General features: G+C 32.4%; 1 protein-coding gene across 2 annotated transcripts; it reads right to left on the bottom strand.

Annotated features, from left to right (window-relative positions):
* Positions 1 to 368: 368 nt before the first annotated feature.
* Positions 369 to 24609, bottom strand: LOC140044839 (membrane metallo-endopeptidase-like 1). 2 transcript variants are annotated; one of them, XM_072089518.1, is made up of 23 exons: positions 24328 to 24609; positions 16267 to 16449; positions 13552 to 13647; positions 13025 to 13186; positions 12310 to 12417; positions 11091 to 11308; positions 10577 to 10639; positions 10150 to 10266; positions 9085 to 9171; positions 8758 to 8894; positions 7983 to 8076; positions 7614 to 7742; positions 7056 to 7154; positions 6676 to 6753; positions 6179 to 6282; positions 5767 to 5825; positions 5593 to 5644; positions 5278 to 5345; positions 3076 to 3206; positions 2882 to 2947; positions 2427 to 2525; positions 1936 to 2012; positions 369 to 1765 (listed from the first exon to the last, which is right to left on the bottom strand). In XM_072089518.1, exons 2-23 carry the CDS (start codon positions 16409 to 16411, stop codon positions 1672 to 1674), a joined length of 2283 nt encoding a protein of 760 aa, XP_071945619.1. In that variant the 5' UTR covers positions 16412 to 16449; positions 24328 to 24609; the 3' UTR covers positions 369 to 1671. The 2 variants fall into 2 exon arrangements, with proteins under 2 accessions (XP_071945619.1, XP_071945620.1); XM_072089519.1 differs by lacking the exon at positions 24328 to 24609 and adding an exon at positions 17856 to 18002.
* Positions 24610 to 25324: the final 715 nt, after the last annotated feature.

The raw sequence follows: 25324 nt of genomic DNA, 5'->3' as shown, positions 1-25324 counted from the left end.
AAGTCATCAGCAATAAAGGCGCGCCCTCAATCGATTGAGAAGACTTTTTGGCGTATGGAATAACGGAATAAGTTTTGCCCAAAATTTGTAACTAAAAAGTGCATATTATAGATTGTAGTAGTTCTAACATTCTATTATCAACCGGAAACAGCATTGCTATGTAGAAAAGTTTAAAAGTTAATTTAAAGAATGGTAAAAATACATACACAGTTGATACTAGGTCTATATAGCAATATAGTGTACTCGTACATCTAATAAGGAAACATGCCAATTCTAAAATCTAAAATCGTGGATATTTCCGTGCGCGCGCTGTACCAACACACTAAAATCTAAAATCGTGGATATTTCCGTGCGCGCGCTGTACCAACACACAACAAGTTATCTTTTAACACAGTGACATTGCCAAAATGTTGTTTGTCGGAGATATTCTGTATTATATGAAATCATTATTTAAAACACTTTCCTTACATCAATATTTAATTTATATACGTAAATATCAAGAAAACATTAATATTGGTATAGTAATTGTTAAAAAGTAATTCATGCAGATAAGCCTATTATCATAGTGTTTTGTTTAAAATTTTACAAACATTTCATTTATAAATATATACATTATGGTTACACATTTTCTAATGCTACTTTTAAAACGTTTTTCAATGCTACAACTAGTTGGAATTTAACTGTTGCAGAAAAATCATCCATACAAAGTTTTAAATTAGTCTATTTTAGTGTCGTTTTCAATCAGTCTTGTTTGTATGACCAAGCACGTCACTGTAACAGTTGTAGAGTACCGTAGTACGAAATGAAATCACATCCGGTCAAAGTTCAACTTGAAGCACGACGATGAAACCCAAGCAAAAAAGACGAATCTATCTCTATCCATTATCATAGGCCTGGTAACAACTTTCTCTCTGAACATTGAAAATCAGGTATGCTATTATGATTCAGAATGTAGTTTGAAAAATAATATTAATATTTCTGTAAAATAGCAAATTAAATACCTAAGGTAGGCCTACCATTTAAACGTTTAGCACCAACATTATTTAATAATATTAAATGTTGCAGTTTTTATGCCCTAAACACAATCAATTTTATGATAGGCCTACTAATAGTTTTAGTTTGGTTCGATTGGTTAAAAAATCTTCCAACCTTTGTAAAGTTGTATTGAAATTGTAGGTACTGTACTTATTCGTTTAATACATTTCAAATATCACTGTTATTGCTAATTGATTTGATTGCAATGTGATTGTTTGCGTCACATTGTGGAAACAGTGCCATTTTCTGCATATTCTGATTATAACACGATGGTTATAACTACTTTATAGTGATTGATATCTATAAATCAATAGGCAAATTGCTGAAAAAAGTTTATAACAATAGTCACACTAGAATCAAGCTGGCCAGACTGCTACTACCAATTATGGTGAAATATGTCCATTATAGGGGTATACTGTTACTGCAATTTTGTCCAATCCTATTGATACATCATATCCTCAAGACTAAATTAAACAGTACCAAACTGAATAATTCACAGACATTGCTATTTACACATTTCTTTTAAAACTTGTGACAAAATGATTTAAATTTGAAATCAAGTCATGTTTATTGATATTTGTTGTTTTTTACATGGCTTCCTAAAACAATTTCATTTGTTTAGGTATGCCATGTACTTTACCAAACTTTACACCGCTTTTCAGAACCAGTGGGCTTTGGACAGTTGAACGCTTTGGCAAAACCTTCACTGTTGCGAGTTGCACCAATTGCTCTAAATATAAAAATAAATGTACATAAATGTATGAAATAGCAACATTGTAGTATTTCAATTGTCTGTTACTTAATGATGATTTGCTTTGTTTTAGAAATGTGTATACTTCGAACGTTTATACAACACAAAAGTAAACGGCTGAGGTAAAACTTGGAATAGTTTAAACATACCTGAATCGCCCAGGACTATGAGGTCCAGTAAGAATTTGAGCAGTAGCACCTTCCGGTCGGAAAGCACTACACCATACCTAAAAAGAAGAAGGTACACATTTATATAAAAAATATAACAAAACAAATAAAAAAAAAATAAATTCTGTAATTGGACGCTGTTTAATGCATATAAAATACAAATAAACAAATAATTAAATACAAATACACATAAAAAACCACAAATAGATACGTATTAAAACACATGCAAAATAAAAGGAACAGGGCGGTATAAAAAATACTATAAATGAAAAAAACTACAAAAAAAAAAAAAAAAAAAAATACACTTTTTCATATTATCTCTTTGTTCTCTTTATTATTTTACATCAGATTTTATTTTAAAATTGTATTGCAGATGTTGAATATTGTAGGAAGTAGGAATGAAATGAGTCTTCGGTGCTATTTCTGCTTTTGGGGTTTTCACTAATTCCAAGATAAGATTTATTCGAACTTACTTGTGCATAGTTAATAAAGAATAGTTGATCCTGTGTATAGTTGAGACCAGGTAGTAGAGGTTCTGCTTTTTCTCGACTATCAACAAAACTTCTGTAAGCCTGAAGAAACAAAATATATAAAGTCTTATTGGGCCTTTCTTTATATATTTGTATTTACAACGTGGATTTGAAATTTGCTTGATATTAAGAGTATCATCTCAGTACCTATTGTGAACTAAAGAAAAGATAAAGACTCTACATCCTAAGGGATGAATGGTCAGTTACCAGGTATCCAAGTAAGTAGGCCTAAGTACACTATACTGATTGTGGAGAGAGCTGGTGGCGAGTTATGAACGTTCCATTAAAACACCATATGTAGGCTGTTTGCCCGTAACATCGACAGAAGGTAGACACACTCCATCGTCTCACTTTTGACAAACGTTATCATTGGAGGTAAAAGGCATTTTATAACTTACCTTGTATGATTCAACTAATCCGCCATTGTCTGCGATATTTTCTCCTTGGGTCTGTATACCATTTAACTAAAAATAAGCAAACAAAATTAATTGTACTAATATATTTAGAAGCCACTGTATCTGCATTGTTTAAACCTAATGAGCGAATAATGATTTTCCTTATTAACTTGTCCTAATAAAATATTGTTACCTACATTCATGTCGTTTTCTGGCATGACGTAATTATCATATTGATCAACTATGCATTGCTTTTTTTCTGTAAACTTTTCAATGGAATTATCTGTCCACCACTGCACCAGGTTACCTTCTTTATCATATTGGCGACCTACAGAAGAAATATTTAAAGACAAGTGAGTTTTTAATTGGTATCACTATTACTGTACTCGACGTTTTACATGTTTCTGATGTACAATATAACTACAGTGCATTGAGAGCCTTCTTGTGCGTTACAGTACGGTAATTGTTTTATTATTATTATTGAGAATTATGCCAGAAATGTGGGTCTACGGTCAGTATTTTAGCAAGTATATACAGTAATTTGTTCAGGTTGAACCTTTAGCTCGTAAAGCCAAACAATTTATTTTGTCAAAATATGATTTATAAAATGTTTTTATACCATCCTCAGCTTTTATATCACATGATCGTTTGTTCCTTTTTTGGGGGATTTTTTCTTTCCCTGTCCTGTCTGTGTGTTTGTGTACGTTAATGAATTTGTAATTTTTATTTATATCATTCATTTAGGGCTTGCTCGCCACAAGGTCTTTTGATTAATCGAATTTCTGTTTTTCTGGTGTTACTTTTTTAGTTTTGCCCTCTTCCTTCATTTTATAATTTTTATTGGATATTTGTTGTTATTTTATTGTGGAAGAAATAAAATGTTGATGTTAAATTGAATTGAATTGAATCGTTTTCTTTTCACAACAGAACAAATCCAAAGCAATGCTTTTACCTTGGATCAAACATATGCCAACATTATTTTAGTATATTCTGTAAAATGTAATCTATATATAAATTTACGTAAGGGCAAAATTCGGTAAATCGCGCCTTACTTCTATAATTTTTACTCGATGGTATATAAAGTTGGTTCGTACTTTCGGTACTGATTTTAACCACCTGATGTAACCCTGTTTACTAATTAAATTAAGTTAGATAATAAGTTATTGACGGTTAAAACGAATTTAGGTTCCAAGATTTGCCCCAAATAGGGGTGTTTTCCGACCGTGGTATACACTGTATAATGGATGTCCATCTTGAAAAATACCCGCCACAAAAATGCGAGGAGGCTTCGCATTTTCCTATCTCCTCCTACGATAATTGTTTTTAATAGCTGAAAACCGGTTGAACAGCTAGAGTACACCATCATAATGTTGAAGACAGGCCGATTTTCTTTAAAAAATACTATTTTGATAGATTTAATATACGATTATACAAATCTATTGATTTGCGATGAATGGAACAGTCATCCCAATCTCTCAGTCTGCCAGAGTTTGGTTTAACACAAGTACTGTAGGTAAATTTATGAGCCCTTGGTTTAACACATACGGTAGGTAAATATATGGGCCCTTTGAGAATAAACTTGCGAGATTGTGGATAGGCTCTACTGTTAGATATATAAACACATTATTATATACAAATAAACTTTATACTGACAGTTCTTTCTCAACGTTTGTATTAATTAATAATTACCAAATATAAACGTCGTAGTGGTGTATCGTGACATGGTACTTTAATATTTCAATCGATTATGACAGGGACAGTTTTAACTAAACTAAATAAAGAATGTTCTTTAATATAATTAGGAATCTCTTGCCATACACGGGGAAAATTAGTGTACAATGAATATTTAAAAGAAATAAATAAATAAATAAAATAAAAAAAGTATTAAATCGCAAATGTTTTACTGTATTTAGAGGTATATTATTTATAGGCCTATAAAACATGAAAAAAATATTTCGTTACTGAGTGGATAAAGAATATATTTAAAAATTGTTCCTCTTTGTACCTATCCGCTTTCCCATCCCTCAACCCTAATGTTACATACAAAACACAAATTGGGTTTCTTTAAATGAGTCCAAATCAAAAACTTGGACTCATTTTGTGATAAGTTTCTCCTTCGGAAGTAATTCCCAGGGTGCTAATTTTAGTTGACTACATAAATCATCGTGTCTATTTATTCGTTTCTGTAAACGACAATGTATAGGCCTATAGTCCTGCGGTACGTACATTTGAAATCGCCAGTTTTGTTACGCTGAAATTACTGTGTATTCGAGAACCATCTGTGGGCACGACCTAGATGGTACGCGAGCGAAGCGAGCGTACCATCTAGTAATAATAATAATAATTTAGCACATTTGTAGACATTTCTTAATTTTTAATTACGAGAAATAAATTCTTACCTCTGTCGTCAAATCCATGAGTAATTTCATGACCAATAACTGCACCAATACCACCGTAGTTCAGATACCTTGAATTGTATAAAAATAATGAATATTCAAAATTCAAATAAAGATTATTTTATTGTAATATTTCGTAGCTTCACAACTAAAAATACCTATCCAACTTTGTGTAATATAGAGAACTTGTAAGAAATCGAAATAAATATTATATAAATTATGAGAATATAATGCTCGAGCAAATATCTGACAACAGAAAAGAGCAATTTTATAAAGTGATAAATAGGGTTAGATAAAAAAACCCAACATGTTACATACCATGGCGATTTGTTGTTATAAAATGGTGGTTGGAGAATACCAGCTGGAAAAACTACAATAACAAACAAACAATAATAATAATAATGAAAAAAACAATATTAATAGAACAACACAATAATAACAATATTTTAATATTTAATATTTTATTTCCAACATCATCATACAAAAATTTACCGATTTTGTTCCTTTGGGAGTTGTAGAATGCATTAACCACCGCAGGGCCTATACTCCATCTGATGAAAAAAAAAATTAATGAATATGCTATAAGGTATTGATTTTGAAATCATCAACGAAAACAGCAACGAATAAAGATATTTGATCGTTACGAACCAAATCGTTGTTAAATTGTATATTCTCACCATTCAACCCATACACAATAATCATTAATTGTTTTGTATTGTTTTGTGTAACGTAATCTTAACTTAAACTGATCAGCGTTCGTTTTTATAATTCCGAAATAATTTTAATACTCACTGCCATGAGTGAGATTTTATTTTTCTGAAATCATTTTGTAATTAATTTAAATAAATGTTAGTAGTTACTAAGTTAAAGTGATTTGAAGTTAATAGCAATGCTAACTACTTACTCATTTTTGTCGACTTCTTTCCGCAGGTATCCATACGTTTCTTGGGAAGTCCAATTTAGGTATGACAAAACATTTGTAAAGTAGTTCATATCATCAAAGTCAATCTAAGTAAATTAGAGAAAGAATTGTAAATGATTACCAATATACTTTCTTACTACCTTGTAAATCTAATTTGGGGTTTTTTAAATCTTGGGTCCCACTTGGACGTAAGGACTTAGGCGCAGTGATCACTGTGATTTGACCAATCACAGTGATGGACACTCCGAACTGTCTGATTGCGATTGGAAAACTATTGTACTGTATTGTATTGTATTGTGTCTCCCATTTGCCTTGCGTTGTAGGAACCAAGCTTTACTTGCTATTTGTGTAAGGGCATACAATAAATTGCCGAGAAAAATTTGAATGAATGAAATATAGGCTCATTTTAGAAGAGGCAAATCAAGTCAAATGAATACTAATAAATGATTGGCTTGATTGAAGTTACTAAGGTTACCTACGTTAATATATTCTTTATCAAGAAGTGCATCGTCTTTTATCCAATCAGGGTAGCCAACTTGGTCGTACATAGCGTTGCACTGTAAAATATAAAATCAACTATCTTGGTAAATGATTTTTGTTTTTATTAATGAGAACATTCAACCAGAAAAGAGAAGTAATTCTAAAGTGATTTAGAACAGTGGAAACATCATATTGTATATACTGCAAACAAAATAATTTGCAAATTAGTAAACCGAGTTTATTTAACTTGGTTCCGCATCGTTAAACTCATGGAAACAATTTTTCCATTTAACTTGTAAAATGAAATATTCATTATTAAATAATGAATATTTTTTGAAAATACAATATATAAAAAAACGTTGTCTTTACAACGAATTACCTTTTCGGCTGCAACTAGTTTTGTAGGTTCGTCCATCCATTCATTGTCCTTTAACATATCTATAAACGATTTACGCAATCGACCTATCATGTCTACCATCTACGGAATATTAAATCAAATGTTATATTAATTAAAATGAATAGATAAACATACAAGCTATATTAAAGAAATGCTAAAAAGTGCATATCATCACATAAGTGAGAATGATTCTCATTTCCAGTTAGTTCTACGTACACGAAAACGTTATAACTGATGATTGCTTACGAAGCGCCAACCGCCACCATTTATGCAAATGAGCAGGTGTTACAAGTATTTCCTTTTTGCAGGAAAGGGTAATACATTGTTGTGTTAATTTATTATTCACATTTTTCCTGCCACTTTTCAGTATTATGTTTAGATTTAATTTGCCTTAATTTTTTTTCTATTTGATCAGTTTGTCGAAATAAATTCATTAAACTAACAACAAAATAAAGGTAGGCTTTGGATGAATGAAATATTGAGTGAATGTGTTGATGAATACATGAAAGAAGAAATGAATGAGCAATGGTTCGCGCTTACATTTTCTTTACTGTCCCCTGTAAAGGTTTTATCAACATACATCCTGCCGACAGCAAAGTCTAAAATTCCATTAATGTAGTCTGAACATGTTCTGAATCGAGCGCCCTCTGCACTTGCACCATATAAAACCTGTGGGTTGAGTAGAAAGATTCCTGAGTTACAACATTGGTATGATTGAACCTTGACCCTTGGAAGGCAAAGTTGTTAACCAATCAAGCTACAGCTTATCATTTAATATTAAGAACATTGGTTATACTTATTAAGAAATCACAGTATGTCTAATTATTTAACTATATCTATTTATGGCCTCTAATAATAAGCCTACACGTTTTTTTAAAATTTGTTTAAAACAATCAATGATAAACGTACCTTATAATACTGTTGCCTAACATGGCGGAATCGTTCTCCCAGATTACTAACTCGATTCATAATAATTCTCCACATCAAATAATTAACAACAACACTACATTCACAAAAAAATGATAAATATAATTTAATCTTGGTTCTGTGATGGCGTGTTACAATCCGTCATGCTTGAATAATATTAATGAATGACGTAATTAATACATAAACGACGGGCATAAATTGAGAGAAAACTGGGTTGGTTACGAATACGGCTGAGCTCTGTGAACACTATGTAAAACAAGCCAGAGATTTGTAAATAAAAGTACGAATGAATTTAGCTGATAGTCGTTGTTTTAGGCCTATATTAATTGTGTCAATAGGATTATATTAACCAATATTGTTGCGTAGTATTGTTGCTACATTAGTTTAGTTAACTTTAACTCATTTTGTATGCCATAAATCTATGCCATGTACTACCTAAATCTTGGCTACAGGCGTGGATTTAAGATTTTAATATTAATATATAACATGATAAATAATAAAGTTAATCACTTCCGTAGAAAAAACGGACAAAATAATGTTTTCATTTATAAAATGACAAAATAAATGATTAAATTAAACTAAAAATCCATTGGCTGGCAGCCAATTTGACTTAAAATTTCCTTTAAAATACAGTTTTAATCAGAGTGGATAATTATTATATGACATTAAAATGGCTAAAAAATTTTTTTTTTCAGGGGGCAATACATCTTTAAGGAACATAGACATACAGTACGCCCTCAATCGATTTTGAACAAACCTTGGGTGCGTGTCGACCACAACCAACTGAGAAATTTCTTTCATGTATGTTGGGTTACGGTTAACAATTGGTTCCGAATCTGTGATTGGTTGCACACTTTTTGGAGTAACCGTATTGAAGTAATAGCGCCAGTCTATCTATGGAGAAAAATGACGTATACACAAAGAAGTATTATTAGTAAGCCTATAATTGGAAACAAAGTGGTTAAAAATACAAACTGTTACTGGAATGGCCAAGATAAATCTGGTCAAAGAGTGATATAAAACGAAAAATTATATAAAACATAGTTTTATTAGTCTATTTTGAATAATAATATGGTTTCCTTACCAGCGGTACATCCGCAGATAGTTCCTCCAACGTCATCAAATTATACAGTGCTTCATTGTCTCTCAGATCTTCGTCAGGCGTTGTTAACTAGATATACGATAGAATATTTTGCTAATTTGCTTCTCTTCAATGTGTATACAAAACACATAGAAGGAAATACACATTGAAGGAAATGCTTCTGTTTAATGTATATACTAAACACATTGAAGGAAAGAATGGAATGATCATTTCGTTAAGATCAGTACTTTATTCTATTTAAATATCAATGACCCGCCACTCCGGCTTTGTAGGGCCTACCTATTGATTATTATTATTGTATAAGGTCTATTATATAACACCTAAATACATTCCTATCATTTGATTGGACGATTGTGAGTCACATGGCATGCAATAGTACGCACTATTAAACGATCGTTTAATAGTACTTTTTTAAACGTTTTTGTGTACGAAAAAAAAAACGTTTCGCGGATGAAAAAAAATCCCCTATACAGTACAAAAATTACAGTGAAATACAACAGCGCCACCTGTCGTCCTGCCTCTGTTTGTTGTAAATACCACACCGCGAGATATTGCAACAGCAGCAGATTTTTGTGTACGATTTGGATATATATATACTAATTTCATTCAAAAAGGCATTTAAATTAGCTTTAGATCGTTTTAGGATTTTGATCAATTAATGGGGACATCCCTACAAGACGTGGAATTGTTGGAAAAACCATAATTAGCCTAGATAAGTTCCAATTTTCTGTCGAAGTTTTGCCTTTCAGCCAAGCTAGTACATTACTACTTCTACTAGTAACTACTAAGCTAGGCCTGTTAGGATTACGCTAGGCCTAGCCCAGGCGTTTTAGCCTTGCTAGGCCTAGGATTGTTTAGTCGTTTGTTGACATAATTAACACTAAAGTAGTTTTGTTTATAAAATCCATAATATAACATTTAATATAATTGATTGATTGAAACGGTATTTAGTGAGCTTTTACGGTGTCTTGGTTAATTAATGAATAAATCATAGTGAATTCATTATTGATTTCTATCGGTAATAAACTAATAAATATCTGAACTTACGTTAGCTAATTTGGTTTCAAACTCTAATACTTCCTCCATTTCGCTTTTCACAGTAATAGGACTACCATTAAGCAAAAGTGCTATATCCGTCATATATTTCAAATAAGCTTCTTTTGTCTGGATGTAAGTAAAAAGATAAACATAATCATTTATTGTTTAAAACATAATAGCTTCTACATGTTTACTGATTGTTGTTATTAAAAAACATACCAAAAGACATACTAAAAGCAGACTTTGATAAAACCATTTTGCAGTTTTAACATCACAAGTTTAAAACGTAAGTAAGTTTGATCTTGAATATAAAATTTGTGAATTCCATGATACGAACATCATCCTCAGTCTTGCACAATGACGCTTTCTTGGTAATCATCATTATTGTCAAAGGCATTTCAACTGACGTATGACTTCTCACTGTATTGATACTCACCTCTGCATATTCGCTAGACAAATAATATTCCCGACTCGACATTCCTAAACTTGGTTGGTCAATCTAAACAAAAAATAAATATATTTCTTAACAAGACACAGGTAAGATAAGCATAAATTGTATGTTGACATTAATACACATTTCTAAAATGATCTGATTAAATAGAATGCAAATTATTCATTACGTCATGTGTCCAATTCGTCGTCCAGCTCTGTAAAGTCGATTCGTTTTCGACGATTTGTTACAGATGTGATAACATAATTGAAGATATTCATAGGGATATCGACTGTTCAGTCAGTCAGAGTAGTGACAACAATGCCAAACCCAGTACATGCGAATATAGTAGGTCTACCTTCATACGGCCTCGTAAATCCTAAATGTCCTTACAAAAAATCCGTATGTAGGCCTACAACCAATACTTGGGCAACATTTACTTACTGAATGAACCGTCATACATTACGTAATAGACTAATTTTTGGAAAACCACCTAGTTTAAAAATGCAAAAGAACTTACCTTCAAAATATACCTGGATGAATTTTTATCGTCATAATCTACGTATGAATGAATAATATGACGATTATTAAATTCGCCAGACAGTGTTGCCCAGAGTGTCTCAAATTTGTATCCTCGTTGTGACCACATACCACCTGGGCTCGGTCCAAGCACAGGCCATCCTCCGAGGTACTCCAGTAGGTCAATCAAGGGTTCACCGTCCAATTTATCGATGGTGTCTAAAAAATAATTATAATTTATCTTGAATACGATTTTCTTATATGAAGCATAGAGAATAACCTATTCATTAAGGTTCATCATTGGAATAGAAACTGCTGGTGACTGCGTACACTTTTGCATTTTACACTACAAAGATCGGATACAATACTAATGGGCAATTTACACAGACGGGTGGTAACGGTGCGCGGTAAACAGTAAGCGGTAAACAAAATGATATAGAATCTATGTTATTTCATATTACCATGGAACTATAATTATAGTTCCATGATATTACCATTTACACAAAACGCAGTTGAACAAAAGAAGGTTTTACGGCGGGTGGACAAGCTCGCGCGTTTTCGCTTACCGTTACCGCTCATCTGTGTAAATTCGCCTTAAAGCTGTATCATTCTAAAGACTCACTGGTGAATATTTATAAGATTAATGCCTAACTATTTGACATGTTGGCTACACAGAAGTTAATAGCAAAGAACACATTGCGATTATATGTGATACGAGGCACCGTTTTAAAGAATCCTTTTGACGACGAAAGTTTTAATCAACATATGGAGGTCGGGTCCGAACCTCTTAGTCTTTTGATTGATGGGTATGCTAATTCGGATTTGTATAAACCACGGAGGAATTAACCTACTAAACTAATGATCATGATAATAACATTAAAACATTCTTGTCACAGTTTTGAATAATGAATCGATTCCATTCACTCTTCTCAAAATAACGAAAACTCTTTTGTGTACGTCTTTTACATGCTAATACATTCGACAATATAAGTGAGTTATGTATACAGTTCTATGAAACAGATACATATTACATTTATACAATACCTAATAGTTCAAATAATAACAGTTTTAATAAAACTATATCATTTTTTATTCATTTAATTTACTTATAACAATTTAAACTGGCACTTTGTGAGAATTCGTTTAAATTAAAAATTGTCTGTGAATGAATCTTTAACCCATACATGGCATGTATAATAAAGCATAAACATGTTACGTACCTTCATCCATACACGCTTTGTAAAAATCTCTTGATTTTCTGAAAGTATCCGGTTCACGACTACTGCTAGAACTTTCATCATTAGGCGTACTATCTTCTGACAACAGATCTGTTCCCAAACAAACATAGCTCATTATCGTGTATTTACTTTATGTAGGTAATTATCAGTAATGTAACAATGTAAATTGTTAGATTGATTTGAATGTAACACTCCGAGTGAATAGTTCGCGTTGAACCTATTTATCTGTCAACATATTGACATTTTGAAAAAAGATTGCAAGGTAGGTATGTGGGTCACATGTTATAAATTGTTCAAAGTTTGTAACAACATACAAATGAATAAATTGTACTATTTATTTATAGGTCAATGAACAAAAATCATGAATTATTCGTAAGTAAAAAATTGCAGAATTGAAAAAAACAAGATACTTCTATCGGGACTTCTATGAATTGCCATTGGCGTATTAAAAGGGTTATTCGAATTATTCAAATTAAACTGAATGAACAATTCAACTGAATTCCTTAACAGTACATTCGCAACATGTCTTCACTACATTAGTGCCTTGATTCAGTTGCAGTTCAAAACGAAGCTAGATAGCTGTAGGTGAAGCGTCAGAGCCAATGTTTACAAACACTTATGTATAATTTAAAGTAGAAATAAAGAAAACAATTAATAATACTTTAAACACTAGTCCAAAAACGGTGTCTATTCTTACCACGTAGTACAAGCTGTACGTCTTCTCTCAGGACACTAAATGCCGAATAGTAGTATTCGTTTTCTGGAATAGCGTAACGCTTCTCCCAACCTCCACATGAGAATTGGAAGAAATTGTCACAGGGGTCAACACTAGTGTCCATATTTGTAATGAGATTGCCAGCTAAGTAGAAACAATTATGAAATTAATGTTACAATTATTTAAAAATATGGCAAATATTACTGGTATAATAAGACCTATCTAAATTATAGGCGTAACAAAAAAAATTATTTGTCTATATACACGTGCGGTATATCATCTTTTGCAATACACATCCTGCAGTATGATGTCTTATTACAGAACATTTTTATCACATATTTATAGTGGGATTTTATTTCTAGAGGTTAGATTAGTTTGATATTTAGAAATTAGGTGATATTGTATGGTCCTGCAGTCTGACACGATATTGCACTGGCAGGGAGTGTATTGCCGCTAGACATGCTATGGTACGTCAATATATAAGTACAGTAGTATGAGAACAATCTTACCCATCTTGACACAGTGATCTGTAGTGCATACTTCAGGTTCATCTTTTAGTGCGTTGACTTCCCGCTTCAAGTTATTCCGATCTGTACCTATAACGGCTGAGATCGTAAGTCACGTGCCAAATACGACGTGGAGATGTGATGATGACCATTTGCAATGACGATCGTGGATTACCATAACAATGAAGGACGAATCATAAATACAATGAAGTTGTAGAAGCATCGTTTGGCAGTGAACGTTGGAGTGATTTTTTGTTGCACACCATCGGAATGAAAAGATGACCAAATGGATGATGATTTTTGCAAACAGGTTGCCAAAAAAGACAAAACAGGAAATTGTAAAACAGAAAATGAAATGATGTCGGAACAAATATTGTACAAATATGAATTTAAACAAGTGAAACATTAAACAAGTGTACTGCTTTTGTAACGTCATCATAAAATAAACATTAGCACTTAGAAATACATTCTTCTGAATGATTATAAGTTATATCTCCATGGAAAAATAAAATAATGGTTTTTATGATTACCAGTAATTGCTTGGATGTTTAAACACTTTATTCATAAAAAGACACAATAATTAGAACGAACGAAAATTATACTAAAAATGTTCTCCTTAGTAAAGAGACTTAGAGAATAAGATACCACAAAGTGTTACCTAAAAAACCATTAACGTATCGTTATTCGCGATAATTACCGCCACTAACAGGGTTGATACAAACAAATGTAGGACTGTTTAACTACGGCATATACTGCGTTGAAACACCGGTTCTCGTCAGATCACCGAAGTTAAGCATCGTTGGGCCCGGTTACGTTCTGGATGGGCCAGAGGAGTGGCCGAGCGGTTAAGGTAGGGGCGCTCCGCAAACCATAGCTATATAATAAGCACAGGTTCAAGTCACTCCTTGAATATTGTTATGGTGGTAGAAGTCTTCTCGGATAAGGACTTAAAACTGGAGGTCCAGTGTACACATCTGGCTCGTGTGAAATTTAAAAAAACCCAGTACATCTTTTGGAAGAGTAACGGGTTACCCTTGGGGGAGTAGAAAGTTGTGTGTTGTTGTGGTAGCACTGGTAGGTGTCGTCCACATACCTGTGCGCAATTCAGAAAAGTAGGCTGTAAGTCACAAGTTATTCTCCCATTTACATTTACTACAGTGAACGCATTTTCGTACATATACTCGTAATATAGTATTCTCTTCGTTGCAAATATGTTACCAGCACTACAATGTTATCCAAGTTACAAAGCAAATTGTTTAGACCCTAACCTTAACCATTCCTTATAGCATGTGATGGACACAAAGTGTATCATGTGGAACTATCCTATAGCTACGAAAACTATTTCTTGTAAGATTCAGTTAAAATAATACTGTGTTAAGTCGAGGCCCATCAATCGCATTCAAGGAAATTCAGACACGTTAAAACCTAGGGGTTCTTCCTATTTTGTCCCGATACTGATTGGGCCAAATAAAACAGAACCGGTAATCAGTAAGCCTTACACAATTACAATAGTACTATTATAAAATGACTAATAATTTCCTCTTTCGAAAATAAGTAGAAATCATGTATATGCCATCATTATTAATACACACATTCCTTACTTTTAAAAATACATTTCTTTAATTTGCTCTATAAAACAAATTTTAAATACTCGTATATATGAGTTTATTATTTGTGCACGTGTTATCTATTTGATTTGAATTAAGCATCTACAGTAGCATATGTTTAAACTTTCTTCCAAAATACACGTGATCTTACTGTCCCAGAAATTCGTCTAAAGTTGAGTTTCAAGCAGGAAATTCAATTAAAACGTTCTCTGACGCATACATTGATTAACATAATGATGACATATTCTGTACAATAATGGTTGTGTTTTCCTTTCTCTGTATAAAAAAACCTGGCTACTAAAAGTTAACACGAATGTTAAAAATAGGATATTTTTGGCTTAGTTAAACTAGGATATTAAATCAATCAAGAAATTTTAACTTAAGGTAAAATACTCTTTTAAAACCGTTACTCTCAAGAATATCAACAAAATGATCGACTGTCAAAGTTACTGTAATACATTCAATCCAGTTGTATTTTCATATTAATGTCAGGCCTGGTACAATAACGAACTTAGCATTAGCAGATATAAGCCAAGTCGTAATACTCTTAATATATACTTGACAATGGAGGTAACAATCATATTCTTAACCAAAAAATACCGATATCTAATTATTTTTAAATTAAAACTAAGACTAACAAGGAAATACACTCATATTAACAAAAAAAAAAGTAGATATTAATAATTTTGCTGTTTAGACCTTCCTGAAATGTTGTATGGTTATAAATGTTTTATTATTATTTTTCCTAATGTTATGGCAGCAATTTAAATAAAATAAAATATTATTTCAATTATGCAAATGTAACAGATAAAATATCAACAGGGTCATATGTAAAACTGTATCTATACCTTGTTTTTTCTGTATAAATATGCTTTTGAATAAATATTTAAAAAAGACAAAATGTTTATATAATTATAATAATTATACTTTCTAAAGAATTTATATAACGTTGTTACTAATAATAGAATGATTGGCTTATTAAACACACGTTGAAAGTATCCATTCATTCTCCTATAATTGTCAAGGTGTTTCCGAGGCCAAATAATTCCAGTACTTCAGAGTTATATAAATGAAATATATTAAGTAATATAGTTTAAAAAACAGAACATACCTGTAGTTATTATAAGTCCGATAACAACGAACACCAAACACACGGTTGTTACAAGAAATACTCGCTCCATTCCGCGGTTAGTTTTTTTCGTCTCTTCCATAACAAGCTCCGATTTACTGTTAGTGTGTGTGAATTGTGACGTCATCGTGACCTTATAATCATGTCCAACACAACTGTTTACTCCTGTCAACAACAAAATTGACAATTTAAAGATTTTTAACAAGTCATGCGATGTTACGTAGTAGTTACGTAATAGTTTTTTAGTGCTATCTTGTCTGTTAGTATTACGGACCATTCCAAAAAAAAAATAATAATAATAATAAATTTTAATAATAACTACATGCTTGAAGTAGAATGTTATTAGATAGAAACATGAAATCTTAACGAACATTTTTTACAATCCTTTAAAAATAACCAGTAAATACATCAAAACCTTAGTAAGTTATATTATACTTTTATATAGTGTGGGTGGAAGTGAAAAGTGGGAAATTTAAGAACTGGAACGCAACGCAAGAACGTAAGCGCAACGCAGATGATTTGGACCAATCAAACAGCAAAGCATTTTCCTCAAGAATAATTTATAATTTACTAAAAATGAAAACATTTTTGTAATTTATTTGTAAATTTATATTTACAAGGGTACAACAGATCAAAAGCTTTTGCTTGCTTGTGGTTATCCTGTTTTTCACACTTTTATTGTACTTTTTACTTCTTTTAATACATATGGTTATGAATTTTGTGTGAAAAATAATGAATACTCAATACAATATGCATTATTACTTAATTCTGCCTAATCAAGTGAGAAATACAATACGCTCGAGACTGGATATTTGTTGTCATACATACGAGGACCCCTCTTGAAACGTAAAAAATAACATGAATAATTCATTAGTCACATGCATGAGGACAAGGTGTCACCTGATTACAATTCTCTAATGCAAACGCTTTATGTAGTCGAATGGTTTAGACAATATTTATAATTTCATACCAAGCATTAAATCTGGCACCCACCCGAAAATGTGTGTAGATTTTACCCATGGGTATAATAGCAATCGTTATGACAACTGTTCTCCACACACACGCATGGTTTGTTCTCTACAAATGTTATTAATTTATCTATACCCATGGTGTACGACCTGAATAAAAGCAGATTATTGAATTTCGAACCATTTCCTTTCCCAAACAAAAACAGTATAACGCAACTACTTTACACATATAGGTCTAATATTAAACGCATGTCACTGTAAACAGTTCTGATTCAAACTTAATGTCGTCTGACGAAACAGAGGTGCCTGGCGTGCCCATAGATTTATTCCGGAAATTGCAAACATAAGTATAGTAATTGGTTGAAAATTCGCGTTTTTTGACAACATAATTTCCAATGTAATTCATTCATGCAGTTTCAACAGTAACTTATTGGTTCTCTGCCCATCGTAAAATATACCTCAACTCTCCAATGTTTTGATGGTGATTACATTAAATTCAACTTTCTTTACAAACCAGTGGAAAAAATAAATCGCAAATAACTGACATAATAACCATTTTTGAATACGTTATACATTATAAAGATATGAGTCAAAAGTACATACAATTGTTGATACGTGAATATGAGTTCAATGTACTGATATTATTTCACGGTTGTATCTTTCTCAAATACGTCATGGTAAGCAAATGACAAACACAAAAGATGTACGATCTACGATCTACTAACTACACAACACACCCTTCACCATAGATAAATTCTCCTATATATAACTTGTAGATAACGACGTATGCATATAATGTTAATAAAAGACAGAATATTATGCAGAGTGAAGTGATACTTCTTGTTTTGAATTTTTGCTGGTACATTTTGAAGAGTTATAGGTTTACAATACTAATCCAAGACTTGAGTATGTGTACTTTTATGTATATATAATTATACACTATACATCGTAAAGGATAATCTTACCACGATAGATAGATAGTCAATTGGCCTACTAAACAGTTGTTTGCATACAATCTTATTTAATACAGTGTAGGCCAAAGAACTTATAACACAAGAATCTCCTGTTCTTCAATTTGCATTCAAAACACAGTATCGGAAGTACAGGGTTAAAAGGTCAAACTGGGCGACGCCATTTCACAGCATGGAGCAGCGCCCCCTCCAAACTAGGAAGTCAATTACTCTACCCCCTAGAGTATTAGCAGATCCCCCTAGAGTATTAGCAGATACCCTCTATGATTTTGACTTTCTAATTTGATGCGGGCGCCCTACTCCTCAGTCAATTACTCTATCCCCCTAGAGCATTAGCAGATCCCCTCTATGATTTTGACTTTCTAATTTGATGCGGGCGCCCTACTCCATGGCTCACAATGGCGCCACCCATAGCTCTATTCTATCCCACAATGCCTTTCGAAATTGTTACGCGCTTCGGACGAACAGGAGATTCTTGTGTTATAAGTTCTTTGATTATATCAATTATGAAGTGTTTTTGTATTTGTCTACCATCAGGCCATTGCTATAAATGATAAGAAGCGACTGACACTGCATAATTTATATCTGAAAATGCTGTACTAGCTGTAACTACCAATATTTGCCACATTATTATATATAAGACCTATAGACCTTTAGGCATACAATTTTATATTATGCAAAACATTCCACACTTCATCATTGCCATTTTAAAATTGTCCTCTTTTCAGAGTAATTTTTCCTTGATGATTTCTGATCGGTTTTCTTCCCTTGGTACCTTAATATTCTTCGTAGACTGTTTCTTAAGACAGTTTCATCAAGTCATCATTGGCAATACTTGCTTCTTAATTAAGCTCTGTCCACTCTATCAAACTAATTTGACAAAAATATGCGATGTGCCCAAATATGGTAGTGATATGACATCATTAAGTCCATATATGGGCACATCACATTTTGTTGTCACAAGTTTGATAGTATAGGCAGAGCTTTAGGATTGGTTATATTTTTTTCTTGTCCTTACCATTCCGCTTATGATCATTCATTTAATCTAACTGTAAATTTCTATTTACAATGTCTTTAAATCTGACAGCTTTAATTGTAGTAATCAATTAAAAAAATTGATTCCTCAAGCTTCAAAAGAACCGCTTGGTTTCCCTAATTGTGTTCAGCTTCGTTAAGTTACGTTTTATTTGGAAAATAACAGATAAAAACGTTTTAAACATAAATTGAAAATCTTAATTTTCTCCTGAAATTAAGTTACAATTGATAAAATCTTACCTTCGTCGTTTATAAAAACTGACAAACTGAGTACGCTAGTGTAGAGTTAAAATACAGGTAACTTAACTAGAGCATGTGCCTGCGACCTTTGAATGGTAGCACTGCTCTGTATATATTATGTACTTTATTTAATAAATCTATCTTTTATCATAATGTGCTCGTAAACAGATTACACCTGAAAGTTCACAAGCGATCCAAGATTGACAGGAATTGAGCAAACAGTGTTTAGAATAAATAATGACCATTAGGCTTATTGGGATGTACCGTGCAAAAAGTAATCTACGTTCTCATCGATATTGTGATAAAAACTGGACTGTAGATGTTTTCTAAGGAGAACTAAAATGGATAGATTGGAAAACGTATAATATGTAAGGCCTGCAACTTAGGCCTAAAACTCATCAGACATTTACACTTTCCACGATTTGTTTCCACTTCTGTTTAAAGCTGCAGGATGCTTTGTTATTTGTTAATGTCTACATTTTTACTCTTATTTTATTTATTTTATTTTATTCAATTTTCAGGAACAACAATACTGTACATAACAACAAGAAGACAGCGGTGCAGCACCCTCAGGATTGACATGAGTGCAAAGCACTATCTTTGGTTCAAGTTAGCTTTTAGTCGTTGAAGGTCTTTATAACGGGCGTGTTTGAACTTGTTCTTCTTTATTTTAAACTCACCGTTTTTTATATTTCCATACAAAACATACAGTTTCTCGGAACAATTGAAATGGCATATCACAATCTAAATATTATACTTTACATGTTAAAGGACAGTTAGGAATATTATATAAGTTACGGATAAGAGTTAAATATTATATTTCAGCAAACACCTTCGTTATTATTTCTCAGTAAAGTAACTATCAACTAGACTAAACAGTCTGTTGGTAGGTATAGTATCTAAGCCTACACAAGCACATCCATTATGTAAATGATGTGTTTGCCACATTCATGATGATATAGCCTTATATAACCTGCTGTCGAAAACTTAATCTAAATATGTGACATTTTGACCCACTACCAACAAAATGGAAAGTTATCAAACCTGGATAATATCTATATATAAATAGGAGTTATGCCAAGACAATATTTATCCTAACAGGAAAATACTTTAATGAATTAATATTACCTATTATATGCTATCTACCCAAAATATAACCTATTTGTCAAATCTCGTCCAGCAAAGTTCACATGTCAAGGATAAATAACCCTGTAATATGTTTGGGCCAATATAGCTGGAAAAGTCGACGTGTTAACGACTATACAATTTCCTTTAACAAAAATTATACTGAATTAGGATACACGATAGTTTTTGACTTCCGGTTTATGTGACCTTAAATTTTAAAATGGTTCCTTTGACCTACATTTTATCGACATTCTCAAACACAACAACTTTACGAATGAACTATTTAAAAAAATGCACATAAACTACAATATCGCTTGAAGTCAAATTGGACCTAATTTATCCTAAATTTTCCTAATCCATCATACATATTTTAAATGCATCATTTCCACCGATGTCGCTCAAGGCACAAAACGCTTTTAGTTATAGAAACAACTAAAAAGTAGTTTAAGCCTTCAGTTAGGAAAGACGCATCAGTGCAATGGTGATACAGTTGACTTTATATTTCCACGCAAACTTTTCAACTGAAAAAAAGGGAAAAAATATGTATCGGCCCTCACTACAGAAAACGCTTTTACAAATTATCACAATCTTCCGACCAATACTATCTGATCAGTTTTTATATTTACAGACAATTACGATAATTATCATATAGGTGTATTTATATTTAAAAATAAACATTTCAGCTAATGAACCGAATTGCGGAACTGTACTAGTATGAAATATAATCTATCGTCCAGTCAATTTCGAAACATCAAATACGTGTGAATGGTTAATGTAGACACTACACATAATATCACGTAATATGTCTGTACATTTTAGAACGATTTAATATAGAATATCAACATTAGTGTCCAAATTGACAAGAAAGTATATCGAAACATTATATAAAATGAATACACAAATATGGAATAAATTGGAAATATGATATGACATAAACAAAAAGAATTGAATTTTTAAAAACAGGAAGGAAATTAATTTTTTGTTTCAAAATCTAAATAAATTGTATCAGAAATCAAACAGCCAAAACAGACCTATATACATTTCCTGTTGAAATGACTGGTGTCACCCATGTATTCCAAAGATGGAGTAAATATTGGGCACTCGCCTGTACTATAATATAGATAGAGTTTTGGTATTTGTAAGAAAACCAACACACGATATCGAGGTGAGTAAAAAACAAGCAATAAACATGCATGTGTTTTTTCAAGTTAGAGTTTATTGGTAGTACTAGATGGTACGCTCGCTTCGCTCGCGTACCATCTAGGTCGTGCCCACAGATGGTTCTCGAATACATAATAATTTCAGCGTTAAAAAACTGGCGACTTCAAATGTACGTACCGCAGGACAATAATACATGTCGTTTACAGGAACGAATAAATACACTGTGATTTATGTACTGAACTAAAATTAGCACCCTGGGAATTACTTCCGAAAGAGAAACTTGTCACAAAATGAGACCAATTGTTTAAGTCAAATTTAAACAAACTTAATTTGTGTTTTGTATGTAACATTAGGGTTGAGGGATGGGAAAGAGGATGGGTGCAAAGAGGAACAATTTTTAAATATATTCTTTATCCATGTAGTAACGAAATATTAATAGTTTTCATGTTTTACAAATAATATACCACTAAACACAGAAACCATCACCGTCCTAGTCGATTGAAATAGTATAGTACATGTAACGATACATCACTACGACGTGTATAATATATTTATATAATGTAAAACAATTTGTGAAAACCACCCCTATTCGTGGCAAATCATAAATTCGATTTAATCGTCAATAAATATTAAATTATCTAACTCAACTTAATTAGTAGGCCTAATGGTTTTCAATTGTTTCTTAGAGCCAATTCATACTTAAGTTGGTTCCTAACCATACCCACCAAAGTTGTTCTGCGTTTATTGGAAATATGATATGACATAAACAAAAAGAATTGAATTGAAATATATACTATTTCAATCGACTAGGACGGTGATGGTTTCAACAAAGTATTACATCGCAACCAAATACAGTAGAGCTAGCAAAACAGAGTTGGAGGAGCAGAGTCTTCACATATGAAGTTGGCTCCTAATACGAAGAAGAAGAGAAGAAGAAGGATGCACCGTAGGCCTATCCTGGCTTTACAACGCTACTCATGCCAGTGAGGGAAGGGTGATGATGTCACGTGGGTGGTTTAACTGCAATAATAAAGATTTGTACATAATATACGGCGACTGAAAACGCTAGCTCATTATCCGTTAAAAAAAATCTATATCCAACCTCTGCAGCACAGATTGAAAAAAAAATGGATAGAATTTCTGTTATGAGTATACAGAACTTGCCTTTACGACGCCTGAGGGAATAGACACTTGTGGAACAGAGATTGGAATGTTCCATTCATTTCAAATCAATACATTTGCATAAATGTAGGCCTATATTAAATCTATCAAAATAGTATTTTTTAAAGAAAATCGGCCTGTCTTCAACATTATGATACTGTACGCGAACTGTTCAACCGGTTTTCAGCTATTAAAAACAATTATCGTAGGAGGAGATAGGAAAATGCGAAGCCTCCTCGCATTTTTGTGGCGGGTATTTTTCAAGATGGACATCCATTAGACAGTGTATACCACGATCGGAAAACACCCCTATTTGGGGCAAATCGTTGAACCTAAATTCGTTTTAATCGTCAATAACTAATTATCTAACTTAATTTAATTAGTAAACAGGGTTACATCAGGTGGTTAAAATCAGTACCGAAAGTACGAACCAACTTTATATACCATCGAGTAAAAAGTCTAAAAGTAAGGCGTGATTTACCGAATTTTGCCCTTACGTAAATTTATATATAGATAATTAGTATGCTCAGGAAAATGACCAACGGGAAGTTGGTCCATAATATAGTATACTGTAATACAAATGATAAGGAACACGTTTTGTTTATAACGTTAAATCCTCTCCCTAATGGGCACTTGTTTCTGAACCTAATCCTCTGTCATCTCGCTTCGCTAACATTTGACCTAGTAACGCTTCTATCATGTATAAGACTAGTTATACTTTTTTCACAACGTTTTATTATTTTCCTGACAATAATAAAACTATACGTAATTTTAAAACAACTAAACTTTAAGATTACGTTTTGTTGTCTATTAAATCATTACTACGATTGAGTTTGAGGTAACGGCATTAGCATTCATAAAAACTGTATCCATCGTCGTATGAGTTTTAGGACACATATAGGTTCATGCTGTCAGAATTCCCACGTTATTCATTCGCAAGCTACTTAGTAGGCCAATCGTAAAAATATTTAATACAAATTGTACTGTTTTAACAATTATGTATCTGCGTATAATAGTACAACAACCCAGACAACACATGGGATAATAATGCACTTCTGTTCCTAATCCAAGCTAAATCATGAAGGAATAGTAGCTTACTTACGTCATAAATGTTATACTGTATATACGTTGACTAATTGATTGATGAAAGAAGACCATTGGTTTATTTTTGCATACAGTATTATTCTTAACTTACAAATGGATTTTTAAATGGAATTTAGGACCAGCTATTTTGTTATGGAACATCAGGTACCACACCTGTGATCGAGAATTATCCTTCAAATTCCTTCGGAAACGGCACACCTACACTGTGGATTGCATGAAATGCTTGACAACGTCCAAGGCGTGTCAATAGTAAAAAAACAAAAGAAGTGTCTACCTACATGTAATGAATTGAATCTCGTCATTCACCAAGTCCAGTCCAGCTTCCTTCCTAATGTCAATGGTATTTATTTTTGCTCTATCTTGCCCGTAACATGATTTGCTTCAGCAGTTGGTGACGTAAAACACTCAAGTTATAGTCCAGGTTGTGAAACAATTAAGAGTTTCCCATGAACCCAAATTTGAGTACGAATGGGTTCTGATATATAGAGTTGGATCATGATATTGACAAGTTCCGTTGTCAGGAAATACACGAAGTCAATTAAATCAATTAAGGCATACCGTGTATGTCCTACTCATGTAACTTTATATTTATTATTTATAATACAGTCAAATCCCCAAAGTCTGGTATTCAGAATGTGTTTTTAACTATAAAAATGAACATCGGACCGTAATTGTACCTTAATAGTCTGATTTTGTGAGAGTTTCCATTTTACAGAAAGTCCGGTATTGTTAAATGTATACCAAGATATACTAATGTGTTTAAACAATGTATCCAGGTAATCTTAACATAGTATTGAATTATCCAGGTAGACGACAGTAACATACTTAGGTAGTCATATGGTGAGTGGCAATGCTTCACGCCTTATCCACGACGCAGGCGCGGCCAGCTGTTGCAGTATGTGGCGGTCTTAAAGTTGCTTATTATCTGATCATCTACATTTATATGATAAATTTATTTTATCTTCCAATGAAAATGTTCTATTTTCCTTCTTCTATTGTGATAGCCACATTCAATATTCTGCAAAATATACTAATGCACTTTCTTGCGTTACATAAAATGTGCTCAGTCATACTTTCATTCATCAAACGTCTTCATCAAGACAGTTAAACATATTGATTAAATGAAAACATATTTTGATGAAATGGTGGGCCGCAGAGTTGTAGTTTACTAACCACAATATATTTTCATATTAGATGTTAATTTGCAAAAGTAAAAAAAAACAAACAATCCATATTGTATTGCGCTATAAACTGGCATAATACAATTGACCTTAA

This window comes from Antedon mediterranea, chromosome 3 (assembly GCF_964355755.1).
Source record: "Antedon mediterranea chromosome 3, ecAntMedi1.1, whole genome shotgun sequence".
NCBI classification, from domain to species: domain Eukaryota; kingdom Metazoa; phylum Echinodermata; class Crinoidea; order Comatulida; family Antedonidae; genus Antedon; species Antedon mediterranea.
Note: the sequence above shows the minus strand (reverse complement) of the source record. Positions and strands in the feature narration are given on the sequence as shown.

Bases quoted from the DNA above. Each gene is read 5' to 3' on its own strand.
- LOC140044839 (XM_072089518.1), bottom strand. From the start codon at position 16,411: ATGACGTCACAATTCACACACACTAACAGTAAATCGGAGCTTGTTATG. The intron at 8,077-8,757 runs GTTTGTTCAAAA...TTGTGAATGTAG, and splicing joins GTGGTCGACACGCACCCAAG to TGTTGTTGTTAATTATTTGA. The intron at 5,645-5,766 runs GTAAATTTTTGT...TTGTTATTGTAG, and splicing joins CTCCCAAAGGAACAAAATCG to TTTTTCCAGCTGGTATTCTC.